Here is a 12,916-nt window from a genome sequence, read left to right on the forward strand (position 1 = left end):
AGGCTGGATATTGGAAGAAGTTCTTACCCCAGAGGGTGGTTGAGCTGGTGTTAACTTATGAATATGGTGGTTGCAATAAGGGCTGGTGGTGACTATTTCTTTGCTGCCTCCTAAGCATCTGTCACCTTTGGTGGAGGAGGAGGGGTCTCTTCTGGGCCACCTACCAAACTGCTGTGTAGAAAGGGTAAAAAAGGTGCTTGATTTCAGGGTCAGCAGTGGTTCTCTGCCCAGGCCTTGTCTATGAACTGACATACAGAGCTTGTCCTTGACTTAAACACACCTGGTGGTGTGAGAGCTGCTGCACACCTGCACACCACAGAGCTGCTGTACACCTGCACACCACAGAGCTGCTGCACACCTGCACACCACAGAGGGTCTTGGAGACCTCCCTTTCTATCGTAAAGCACAACAGGTGAATATGTCTCATAGTCAGGCAGATGGTGACATCCAGGGCAAGGATATGACAGAAGTCACACACCAGTCACTCATCAGCTTGTCTACCCCACACACCTCAATAAAAACACCTTCAGGAGTGGTAAAGGATGCTCTCTCCTTCCCTCCTCCTGGCTTTGCACACTTCTCTTGATCCTGTGTCTGAATATTCTCCTTTCTGTAGGGCAGTCAGTGATGGTACAGGGCAGGAAGCAGTAGAAGAGTTCTGTGGACACATGGCTCCTAATGTTTGTTTGGGTTTTTGTTTGTTTGTCTTGCCTCCTCCCCTCTCACTTTTGCTCCAAGTCTCCTTTCGATGCTCAGCACCCATGAGGGAGCCTCAGTGTTACCCTGATTTTTAAAAGTGTTTCCTTTTATAGCTCTTTTTGAAAGTTTTAAAGTTCTCATAAAACTTCTTTAGCCTTCTGATAATGTTTACATATTTCTACTAGAGTTCTCACACACTGTTCATGTAAATAATGGTTGGTTTGCATTTTTCGTTGTGAGAGGAGAGAATTAATAGACTATTAGTTTGACCAGTGTAGTTGAGAGGTGGCAATTTCATCCTCCAATCCACTGTCACTTTTGGAATTCTATATATTGCAAGGTCAGAAATAAAATTAGCTCTTTTTTTTTCCTCTTGAACTCACGAAGCTTCTGTGTACTCATTTCATGTCCAATAACAGCACTTCAGGAAGGAGATGCCTTTCTAAGGTATCTTTCTAAGGTGACTTTCTAAGCTGCCTGCCTGGAGGTAGCTGGAGCAGGCATTTTTCCTTGGTGTTTGGCACATGGACAAAGCCACAGGGCTTAGCTGAGCCCAAGAGACCTCCCCTGGAAATGGCTGTCAGCTGCCAAGCGTGGTGCCTCAGCTGACAACGGGCAGCCCTGGGCATGCACTTACACTTCTAAAGAAATTCAGGTGCTGAAGGACTGTCCTGAAGCTTTGGCCTGTCAGCCTGGGAGCTTGTATCCTTCCCAGCAGGAGTGCTCTAAGCCCCAGCCCAATATAATGAAGGAGGAGAGGAGGCCACCCGTTTGCTCCACTCCTCACCTTCTCCAGGCTCTCAGCCCTGTCCAGGGAAGAAACTTCTTCCCCTGGCCACTGCATCCACCCCCAGTTCGGAGCTTCACTGGCCTCCACTCGGTTCTCCAGGCCTGCAGAGAGGTTTCCCCCTCGAACTGAAGATCACAAAGCAGCACTCAGCAGACAATTTATGACATTTCTCCTGGTGACATTTCTTTTGTGTTGATGCACCCCTAAGGGGAAGGAAGTAACACCACAATCCACCCTTTGACTAAAGTCAACTTCTCTGTGCCTCTACAGCCCTCTTCAACTGAGGCACGTTCCTATCTTCTAAGACCTTTAGAGTTCAACAGTTTGATGCTTGGCTCAGCCCAGACGATTCCCAGTTCTGTCTTCCTCTGGGATGTCGAGGCTAACCTGCATCTTAAATATTAATTCAAATGAAAAACAGTAATAATTACACAGCTGAAAAAAACTAGGCACCATTTTCTATTAATATTTGTGATGATCAGTTTTGGTTTGAACACCAGAACTCAAGAGATTTATCACACCCAGCAATTTTCAAGCATTTATAAAGGGTAAAACATTGTGATTATGACAAGGATGAGCAATATCCAAGAATGCATTTGTGAGATACAAACTGTTCCAATGAGTTATCTTTGCTGTCCTGTATCCTTCAGTTGAGCAAAGCCTCTCCAAAGCAGCTGCTTTCAGCTTTTTGTGGCCTATCCTGATGTGCTAGGTCTCACTGTAACACTTAATCTTAAGTGTTACAGCAGGTACTGGCTGTGTTTTGCATCAGCAGCTCAATGTATTTTTGTCAACACTCTGAGGTTTTTTGCTCTCTGAGAGTCTCTGCATGGGACAAACTGCAGCTGTCACGTGCATGATTCTCGCTTTCAAGATGTGCAAAACATCTCATCTTCCAGGACAGAGAGATCACGAAACACCTGAGCACAAATCACTGGAAGATGGGGTAATCCTCTAAAATCTGCTGCATGCCTGCTCTGTATTTACACTCTTCCATTTCTAATATTCTTATGCTGTCTCCATGCTGTTAGAAACTGTTAGATTATGCTGTTAGATAATTATGTTCCATACTCCTAAAATGCAGTGGCTCCTGCTGCTCATTTGGGCCAGTTGCATTCATCTTTTCTCAAGAAAAGTCTTTTCAGTAATACCAAAGCATAACAAGAAAAAAAAAGGGAAATGAAAACAAACAGGAAAGTAAAAGGCTTTAATTTTTTTTTTTTTTGTTATTTGTATATGACTACTCATATGAAACTGTTTAAATTTCCAAAGGAGAAGTTGGAGTGATAAAAATAGCTGCTATTAGAAAAAGTAAAAAAAGGAAATTACAGATATGGTTACAAGGAAGAGAAGTATAAGTCAAAGAAATCATAATAGTTGGACAGAGACTGGTTGAAAGTCTTTGGAGTAACTCACCTGAGATACACAGGAACAGAAGAAAAAAAAGGACACAGTGAAATTCAGAACATGAGTACAATTACATGAGAAAAACACATTAATTAATATATTTTTTTATTTTCTAATGTTTTTCTGATCATCCATCTCTTCCAGGGATTATTGTTCGAGCCAAAAGTTTTGAGGCATTTATGTGGATATCAGGAAAAATGTGAAATAACTGCTATGAGGGTTAAAATGAAAACAAACTTTCCCTTCACACTTTCCTTCCTGTCCCCAATATCTGTAGAGGAAAGCAACCTGCGTGTCTCAAAGCATAAATCACAAATCAGTGATTTGTGCATAAATCAGCCTGCAGTGAAAGAGGACCTGAGTTTCTCCTGAGGGATTTTGTGTGCTTTCACTAGCAGAATGTGGTGCAGGAAGGATTTGACACAAGGGTGCCAGCAGGATGCCCGCTGGACACTCAAATCTATATTGAAACACATCAGTTGCCAGATGTGACATTTATATTTATGCCACCTACAGTGCTCGTCACCAGCAGGGTCACTCCTCCAACGTCTCAACCTGGGCTTCTTCTCATGCAGAACTTGCACTACCTGCCTGTAAATTATCAGTTGATAAACTTCTGTGTCTCTTAACTTGAAACTAAGAAATTGCTGTGGATTATTTGCTCTGCTGTTCTTGAAAGAAGGCAAAATGTTTATGGTGTCTTTGAATAGAAACAGATCATGGCGGCCCATACGCCCAGCAAGTCAGTGAACTGCTTTATTTTTTTTCATCATTAATAAACAAATTAGTAAATGAAGTCACTCCTATAAGCAAATTTCAACATAAAAAGGAGAAACTGCCATGGCTTCACTTGGTTACCTATCAGACCAATCATTTTTACTTACACACACAACACAGTGGGGTTTGAAGCTGTATATTTTGAAATTTGAACATAAACCCATGTATTTTCAAGCAACTTCATTTCAAATTTGAACATAATACATGAATATATAATCTTGGCACTATATAGTTTCAAAACTCTTTTTAGAAAAAAAAGTGTTTTAAAGCTATCCGGGGAATCCAGCCTGAGCACAACTCTATCCTAAGATATCTTTCTTCCACTGGTGAAGCTGGTAACCCCTCTCTTGCCTAGTGCTGGTTTCAGCAAGTTTCAACAAGTTTCAGCATTTGTAGGATGAAAGCAGCAAGACTCTGGGATTAGTTATACAGCCTTTATATTCAATTCTGTATTGCACATATGAGATATAATGCAGATATATGCAGTCTTATAAAGACATTAAAATGAAGATAATAATAAATATAAAAATAAAGAAGATATATGTTAAAAGAGAGGTTATTAATCAACTGCCTTTCATGAGGGGAGAAGCTCAGCAGTCTTTTCTGAGGAGGGAAAGATACTTGATTTACCTCAAGATAACACTGTTCATAGATATGAACTCTTAATGACTGTAGATTTTTAAATACCTAAGTGCAGGTTTTTACATAAATCCATACATCCACTTCCCTCTTCCCACAATCTAGCACACAATTAGTGTGCTAATTAGCTAAAATGAGCAGCTGTAGTATTACTAAGGGGAACTGTCATAATTCAGGTTTGACAAAGGCCCAGTTTGACAAAGCCATCCTTCCCTAAAGTGAGTGTCCTTGTGCCATGCTGCCTGGAGAGGGACTGCACAGGAGAGAAGAATGCATGGTGGGTATGAGAGAAATGTTAACAAAAGATCCTTTGCTGGGTTTAAGACCACATTATTCAATGCATATAAAAGCAGGTAAAACTACTTAAACATTGTAGGATGGGGAAGTCCACAGGTGAAAAACAGACCCCAAAATCCACCTGTACCAAGGGACTTTGGTGTCATGATTCAAAGGCTGTGAGTCAGGATTTTGGGATTTCAGATCTAACAAAGTTTCTCAGTCGTCCCTGAGAGCATCAGAGTGCATCTATTGCAGGGCAGATTTACTCCCTGGTACCCACCAGCTTGTGTGGAAAAGATCCCAGAGCCAGAGGAAAGGCTCCAAGGCCAGGAGAAGCATCAGGAAGCCCAGAAAAGCTGTCATAAATTTGAGGCTAAACTGTAAAGCCTGTCAAGTCAAAAGGCTGAGGTAAGTGGAGGTGTTGGAGCAGCAGCAGTGAAAGTGAGCAACTGAGAGCATCCCTGCTTCACACCTGAAACCACCAAGCACTCCAGCCCAATGACTCCCTAAAGCTTTGCAGCTTAATTGGTGGCCTTAGCGTTTGGGGCTAATTGTTTATAGCTTCTGTTAAAGAAGTGGCTCATTTGGAAACCTAGCTGACTAAACTTTACTACTGGCTTGTGCTGGAACTACAAAGTTGTAGAGGAAGAGGATGAGAGTGGTGATTTCCATTCCTCTCTCTTGCATCAGGGTGCTCAAGGATGCTGAAGCACAGCCAAATGCCAGCAGATTTGGCACTAAGTGCATACAAGTGGATGGACACTGCTCTGGATTGCCAAAAGAGCAGGCTGGGATGTTGGAGAACAGGCTGGGATATCAGGGAACAGGATGCTTTAACAAGGTGAGGAGGTCTGGCTATGCTGACACACTGTTGGAGATGAATGTGTTTTATTGCCAGGTTTAAGGAAAATCTGACTTCAAGCAGCTGAACAAAGATGCACCAAGACCTATGTCCAAACCCACCAGTGTTCCCCTTAAAAAGGGGTGCTCTGTTGTCCTTCAGATTTTAGGATTTCCCCAGCAGCTACTTATGGATATCATCCTCCTTATTCTTGGCCTCCAGGCCTTCAAACAGACTCCTGACAATCCTTTGGCACCTACACACTAAGAGCCATAGAAAGGCCCAGACCAGTGCCATGTCCACCCCAAACTACTGTGACTCAAATTCATCTCTGGGGTAGAAACTGTCCAGGTGGAGTTGCTGAACATATTTATAACCAAACACATCTGATCAAACTCCCACATCCACAAGTGTCCCCTCTTCCTGCACTGGCACCTTCACTGCAGTCATTGCAGTCACAGGGATCACACAGGCTCTTTCTGCATCCCCAAAATGGCTTTGTCTCTCATCCCTGATAAATCCCCCAGTCAGAGCATGGCTTAGCTGTGCTGCAAACAGTGAGCACAGACAGGATGGTTTCTCTTTCTGGAGCAGGAAAATGTGAAGATTGTGTTGAGCTTTGACCTTGTGACAGTAGATTATCTCTCCCTGATAGGGGTCTTGGCCCTGCCCTTGTGGGTCTGTATGGAAGCTGCTGTGGTGGCATCATCAGTACTAAAGATGGTGCTGGGGAAAAGCAGAGCAAAGAGGTGCCAAAATAATGTAATGATCTGTCAGACCTGGGCTTATTGACATAATGGCTACTACTGACTAATCTAGGTTGTTTCATCTTAAAATTGTTTTACGTTTTGTCTAAAGTGGATGTCTCTGATCAAGTAGGATTTGTAAAGCCTTGCAAAAACCACAGTGCCTTTTTTACTTGAAGCAATCCTATTTTTAACAGTGCTCTGAACTTAGACACAAATATTTTCTCCTTCTCCATTTTCCATGAAACACAATTTATTTTCTCCTTTTTGATCTCTGATTTGCTCTCAACTAATTGGAGAACTTCCATTTTCCTTTTTGACATTTAGGTCACCTCCTGCAGCTACCTCACCATACCAAGAGCAGGGCTTTCCCCTAAAGACTTTAGTGATAACAAAACAACTGTCATGCTCAAAGATTCCTCTTTGAATGTACACGCACCTCTGACATCTCTGTCACCACACTCACTTCTGCTAAATCTGTGGTGTTTTGTCTGAATCCTCATCTCTGATGTCTTCTGGCTCTTTATACGTCTGCCACAATGAATATCTCATTCTTTGTTGGCACACTTAGGGTCTACCCTGGAAGTTATTAGTGTAAAAATCCTGGTTATTAGACATTTCCCAAAGCACCCTGACACTTGACAGCAAAATTATTTGTGTGATCATGGCAAGGCTGTAAAATCACTATCTCCCAAGAGGCTGAACCTGAAAGAGTCATCTGCACTTTCAGACAGAAATCTGTACAGAGGGGGTGCCCAATTAAAACTTTAAATTTCTTTGAATATAGTGTCCTGTGTAGAGAACTTTGGAAAACTTCTCAGAAGAAAATCAGTCTTGCCCATTGTGTGCTAATGAGCAGAATATGAGCAGAATAAGTGCTTGAGGTTTTTTCTTTTGGTTGTTTTTTTTTTCTTTGTTTTGGGTTTTTTTGTTTCACCCCCACTCCCCTGTTTCCTTCTTCCCCACAATGAAGTTACGGAAGTTAAAAAGCTCCTGATTTAGAGGTAGCAGCAGCTCTAAATAGGATTATGAGAAGGACTGCTTTAAAATAAACCCAGATGCTCTTTGGTCTTTGGAAAAGTAGTCAACTCTGAAAATATTTGACAAAAAAAAAAAAGTTAATTTAAACTCCAGTTAGTCTCCACATCCCTGAGTGCCAGAGATCAGCAGTGCTGTGTGAATAAAAGGTGGAGAAAAAGAAGGAATGTAGTATATCCAATTAGTCTTTATAGACCAGCAGGTAAACTTGACAATTAAATGCCTGCCTTGCTTTTCCAGCATAGTAAGGATGACAGGAAAGGCTGGATGTGAATTCTTCTGAAAAGAAACCCAGCATTCATATTGCTATTATAATTCTGTATTCATGGCTCATGCACTGCAGTAATAGTTAAAGCTCACCTCACAGCAACTTCTATTCTGCCAAAATCCTTCAATCCTAATAATCCTCTATCCCTGACTGGAACTAAAGTTGATTTCTAAGATAAATATGTTCTTTGTAGGAAAGGGAATTTGTAAGGAAGACAGATAGGAGGGGCTGCATCAACTACAATTAATTAATACAGACCCAGCAACTACATCAGGCACAAGGAAATTTAGACTATGGTGAAGCATCAACACAGTCTACATTTCTTGAGCACAGACACACGGCATGAAGAAACAGTGACCAAAACAGAACAAAGGAAAATGCTGCTAAATAGAAGCAATGCCTTGACACAGAGATGAAACACTTACCTTTTATTTTTTCTTTTTCCCCCCCTGTTTTTGCAGAGGAGATGACGGAGTGCTCCAGCTCGTGCCGTGCTCAGAGGCTGCTCTGACAGAGCTGCAGGAAGTAGCAGACGATACCACGTGCAGTTCTGAGTGCTGTGAGCTAAAAGAGGTTCTGTGGGCACAGCTTTGAGTCCCCAAAAATGTGTTACTCTTAGCTGGGTGTGCACAGAAAGCAGAGACTGCACAGTGCCAGAAGAGAATCTAGGAGGAGAAGCAGCCTTAAAAAGGAAGTGTTTGCTGTCAAATTCTGTCACTTGTACAGGGGTGAGAGATTGTTTTTGTGACTGCCAGACTCTGGTTTGGGCTCCTGTTCTGGATGTGCACCTAAATCACTGCAAACATGCCCCAGAGAGACAAGGGATCAATGAACCCTGTGGCTCCTCAGGGGCAGAGCACCTGCAGGAGGTGCTGATTCCTATAGTGAGGGAAATTCCCTCTCTGGGAATGAACTCACCTGAATATGTGTGAATTGGCTGGGTGTTGAAAAGTGGGAAACAGTATTAGAGCCCAATAAACAGTGTGGTGACAGGAGGGAGAGCCTATTCTGGTGCCAGCTGGGATAGAGAAGGCTGAGAATGCTAAAGAAGATTTGATGATGGGTTGAACACCTTCTAGAAGAATTGAGTTGCAGGAGTTCCTTAATAACGAAGAGCATTGATAAGAAGGAGCACATGATCTTTACCAAGTACTCTAGTTCAGGCTTTATGTGAAGGAGGAAGAAGATCCCAATGTTACATTGCCAGCCTAGACCTTGTTTGTGAGACCTGTTCCATGTATTTTTGCAGATGCTGTGTGTCACTCAGTCAAAGTCAGGTATGAACAGATTTATTAAGTTTTCAGGTAACTTCTCCATCAACTCCTACCAGTTCCACTTGCAGTGAGGTGCTTACAGGACCCCACTAGGGTCTGTCAGTGCTGGCACACTGCTGAGGGCTAAGGTGGGACAGGAAAGAACCATAGGGGAACAACCTAAGGCATGCAGAGAACTGAATTTACTTTTGCTATCTGTATTGAAAGTAAAACATTTTCTCTGAAAATTAAAGAAATGCTTGGTATGTACTTTCATTCTGGTGTGAAAAAGTTGCTTTGGTTCTGTTCTGGTGAAGGTTTCTGGAGATGGGTCTTTCTCTAAAGAACAATTTATTCTCAGGAACCAGAAAGAATTGGGGAAAAAAGAGGCTGAAGCGGGTTTCCATCTGTGGAGGAGAGTAGGTGAAATTTCTGTCTGTACCAGCTCAGCTTGACTGGACATATTGCTGGAACCTGTCTGTGCACTGCCTCAAACATGTGATTTCATGTTGTTCCTTCTCTGTGTAGAAATCAAACCCACAGGAAAACACAATGAAGGAATAATGTTTCTGAGATGACTGCAGCTGATTTGTCTCTGTATTTGTCTTTCATTCAGATATGTGGGATAGAGAAGAGCAGAGTGCTCTCAGACCTGAAGAACTGGAGTTTTCACAGAGACCAGGGTGCTCTTCTGTGGTATTTGTGATGTACCAGCTCACTGTTCCCATTTGGCTGCAATCAGCTGTGGGGTCAGATACCTGCCTGATTGTTTTCTCCCTGATGTTGAGTTTAGGATAGTCAGAGACACATTTGCATTTTCCAGCTGGATTTAGTGATGAAACTTTGAAAATTGCATGGTCCTCCATAGGGAAATGAAAGATGAGACATCTCTGTTACCTTGAATCTTCCAGTCAGACTTGAAAAATATTACTATTTATCTTCTTCTTTGTGCTTCTCTCAGTAGTACAGCCCCAACTGACATCACGCACAACCATTCCCTGCAAGATGAAGACTGATACAAGATTTCATGTTGAAAGATGCTTTCAAAAGCCTTTGACAAGATCTTCTGTGACTGGAGATGAACACCAAGTTAGACCTTCTGTGGGTGGCAAAACCAAACCAAATGCTTTAAGTAACTTTACTCTGGTTTTGGTAGAGATAATACAAGCAGTACAGAGATATAAATTTTGGTCTGAGCTGCATTGTACTGATATCTCACCTAGTCAGTAACAGAAGATCAGATAAAGAACCATTTAAAGCAGAGTGCAGAAACTCTCTGGCCAAATCAAACTGAAGTAAATGCAAATGTTTCTTTTAACCTCAGTGAGTATAGATTGGGCATTTTGAGAATATTTCTTTCTGCAGTTTAATTTCTGGGTGCTATTTAGCTAGGTTGTCTTTAGGTTGACTGTTCAAGCAAGGTAAGCTGCATAAGTGATCTTTTCTATGCACTCTTCATCATTTTCCTGCTGAGGTACAGTAACTGTCAAACAGTAAGAGAGAAAAGGGTCCAGCCCTGTTTTAACTCAGTTCTATATAACACAGATTTTTTTTTTTTTAATTTTCACAGCACTGTGATAGAGAAATTGCTTATGCACCACTGTTTAGAAACAGAAATAACTGTGGAAGACTGATGGGATCCAATGTGTTCGAAAGACTTTTAGACTTGAGTTTTTCACTCCTTTTTTTTTCATTTAGAAGCTATCAAGAGAAAAACAGGTAAGATATTTCTCTGTTCCACTGTGCATGAAAATGCTCTGTGTTAATGTTATCTTACCTTGGTTGTGACCAACAAGAACCTATAAATGGAGGAAATGTCAGATCATCTGCCTCTCCTTTCTCCACCTGCAGTCGAATACAGGGCTGTGGTCATACATTGCAAAAGATTACATCAGAAGAAAATTTTATGCATATTTTTTTATAATCTTTATAATATTTTTTACCTTTTTGTAGGCAACCAAGGTTCTTTTTTTTTTTTTAATGATAGAATATAGCTTTAAATTTGCAGCATGGGAAGGGAGGAAATGAAAACAGTATCTTGAAGTACAGGTCTTGGTAGGAAACAGCCAAAGGTCTGTCTCTTCTCCTCTTACTATGCAGTGCACTACATGAGAGCAGAGCTGCAGACCTGTCTGGGGAGTGCAGCATATACAGGATGGCAAAAAGGACTTTCTTAGTCATAAGCAAGGCAGGAAAGTGCCCAAGAATCTCTAGGACAGCAGTGTCCAGGGGCTAAGAAGCACTGAGCACTGAATTCTGCTCTGTGCTCCTGTGGCCAAGCACTGTATGAGTGCCCTGCACTGGTGTGATCCACAGCTGTGTCTAGCAGAGAATCTCAGCAGCTTGTGATTCAGACTTGAGCTGCCTGTGACAGTGGCTGTGATGCTGTTGGTCTGGGACAGGCACAAAAGCTGGCCACGCTGCTTTTTCAGTCTATATCAAGACCACCACAGCTTGGATCCCTCACAGAATGTGCTAAAATTCTGCTAAAACTGGAGCTCAGCTTCCTCCCAGCCACTTCCTACCTGCAGAGTCTTTCCTTAGCACACGAGGTGCAAACGTGCCACCCTGGCAGCCAGGCCAGCTGAGTAGCAAAAGCACTGAGCTGAGCCCAGCACAGAGCTTACACAGATTCTGTCTGACCACGCACACCCAATCCATAGTGTGCAGTCTGCAGGGAATGCAGACAAGTCCTGCTGCTGGAAATTAAAAACACGGGGCAGTCAGTTCCTAAGATTTTTGATTCAGTGGCTTTCCTACAATGATGGGTGGGATGATACAGTCAGATTCCTGCTGCTTAGTCAGGCTGCATAAATGCTTTAATTTCATGTCTGTGTTGGAAAGCCTACCTGCTTTAAGTTTGCCTGGTTTTGTGAGTGGTGTGTAGAAATGTGTCAGTTCTCCTTTTTCACAGGTGTAGTGATGTACTGCGTGCCTCAGGGGTGGAAATGCACTAAGCTGAATGTGACTGATCATGCCCTCATCAAGGAAAGGTCTCTCACTGTGAAAAGTTCCGTGTTTGACAGTCCTACCCTGTCACATGCTGGGATTGATATGGTCCCCATCAGGAGCTTGCTGGCAGAGCACAGCTGGTTGTCACACAGAGACCTTTGACACCACTGGCTTGTCTGAGGCAACAACAGCTTATCCTCTGAGTGGTAAGAGTGGAGAGGAGCCAGTCTGTGCCTCAGGGTCCTTGGGATGAGGTGGGGTTACATCCAACAGCTTCTTTGGGACACCCTGCTGCCAGTGGTGTGGCCAAAGCTGAGACAGTGAGTGTGCTGCTGCAGCTCAGGGCAATTGGCTCCCAACTTGGAATTCCGTCTCTGAACGTGTGTGTTCCCAAGCATCCCAGCCCATCCACTTTGCCCTTCTGTTCAGCTCCAGCTGTTGGAATAAGAGGAAACTGAAAACATAAGGAGTTAGCAGGCTGGGCTCCGCACGTGCAGCCCTGTGACAGACACGTCTGGCTTCCTTTTCTTATGATAACCCCTGCTTTTACTGAGAAACTCTAAACCCGCAGGGGTAGAAAGGTTACATGTGTTACTGCATGGGGAGGAAAAGGGTGCGGTTCACAGATCTCGTTTAGAATATTTTAACAAAGTCAAAGCAGCAGCAATGCTGGGCCAAGGCCTGAAACTGGTTTAATTCTCACAGATCAGAGAGGAGCTCAAGCTGGTTTTGCATCTGGTGCAAACAGCTGATATGGCTACCCTGAGCTCTGTGCTCTGCAGGGCTTGTATGTTTTTGGCTATTAAATCTCAGGTTAATACAAAAACTGTGTCAATGTGGAAACGAAGTCACAAAATCCATCTTTCCATTCCAAATCCCGAGGGAGTGGAGTGGCTGAAGAACAATACAGCTGAATTGGCTGAATTGACAGACACAGAAATGCTTTGGACAAACCTGGGGTTCAGATAAACCAAATCTCACTCAAACACTCTGCCATAAGTCCAAATATTCTTTTCATTACTGTTGTTTCCCCCTTAGCCTCCTTCAGTTTGCTCTGCAGACAGGATGGACCCAGCTGATGCAGCAGGGATTCCAAGGGATTTGGTGTTTACATTGCATCAGCTCCTCCTGCTGTGGTCAGGGACCCTCTCTGCCAGCTCTCCATGGCAAAGCTCCCAGCAGTCCACCCCGCAGATCTGCACAAACCCCGGAGGTGGGTGCTGTAGG

At 43.0% G+C, this 12,916-nt stretch overlaps 1 protein-coding gene across 10 annotated transcripts in view; it reads right to left on the reverse strand.

The window, feature by feature from the left end:
- The window catches only part of GPR132 (G protein-coupled receptor 132), a 91,255-nt gene that overhangs the window by 17,240 nt on the left and 61,099 nt on the right, over positions 1 to 12,916 (reverse strand). For 2 of the 10 annotated variants that reach the window (XM_085580871.1, XM_085580873.1), the window contains 2 exons: positions 10,515 to 10,582; positions 9,635 to 9,749 (listed from right to left, as the gene is read on the reverse strand). The exons of 3 other annotated variants lie outside the window; for them this stretch is intronic. Coding sequence is in view for 2 of the 7 variants with exons in the window: in XM_085580867.1 (XP_085436993.1) it covers positions 28 to 252 (225 nt within the window). In the remaining 5 variants the exon portion in view is untranslated. 5 more of the 10 variants (XM_085580874.1, XM_085580875.1, XM_021554510.4 and 2 more) reach the window with 5 other exon arrangements.

The sequence above is a fragment of the Lonchura striata genome, chromosome 5, assembly GCF_050655825.1.
Source record: "Lonchura striata isolate lonStrDom1 chromosome 5, ASM5065582v1, whole genome shotgun sequence".
In the NCBI taxonomy this organism is placed as follows: domain Eukaryota; kingdom Metazoa; phylum Chordata; class Aves; order Passeriformes; family Estrildidae; genus Lonchura; species Lonchura striata.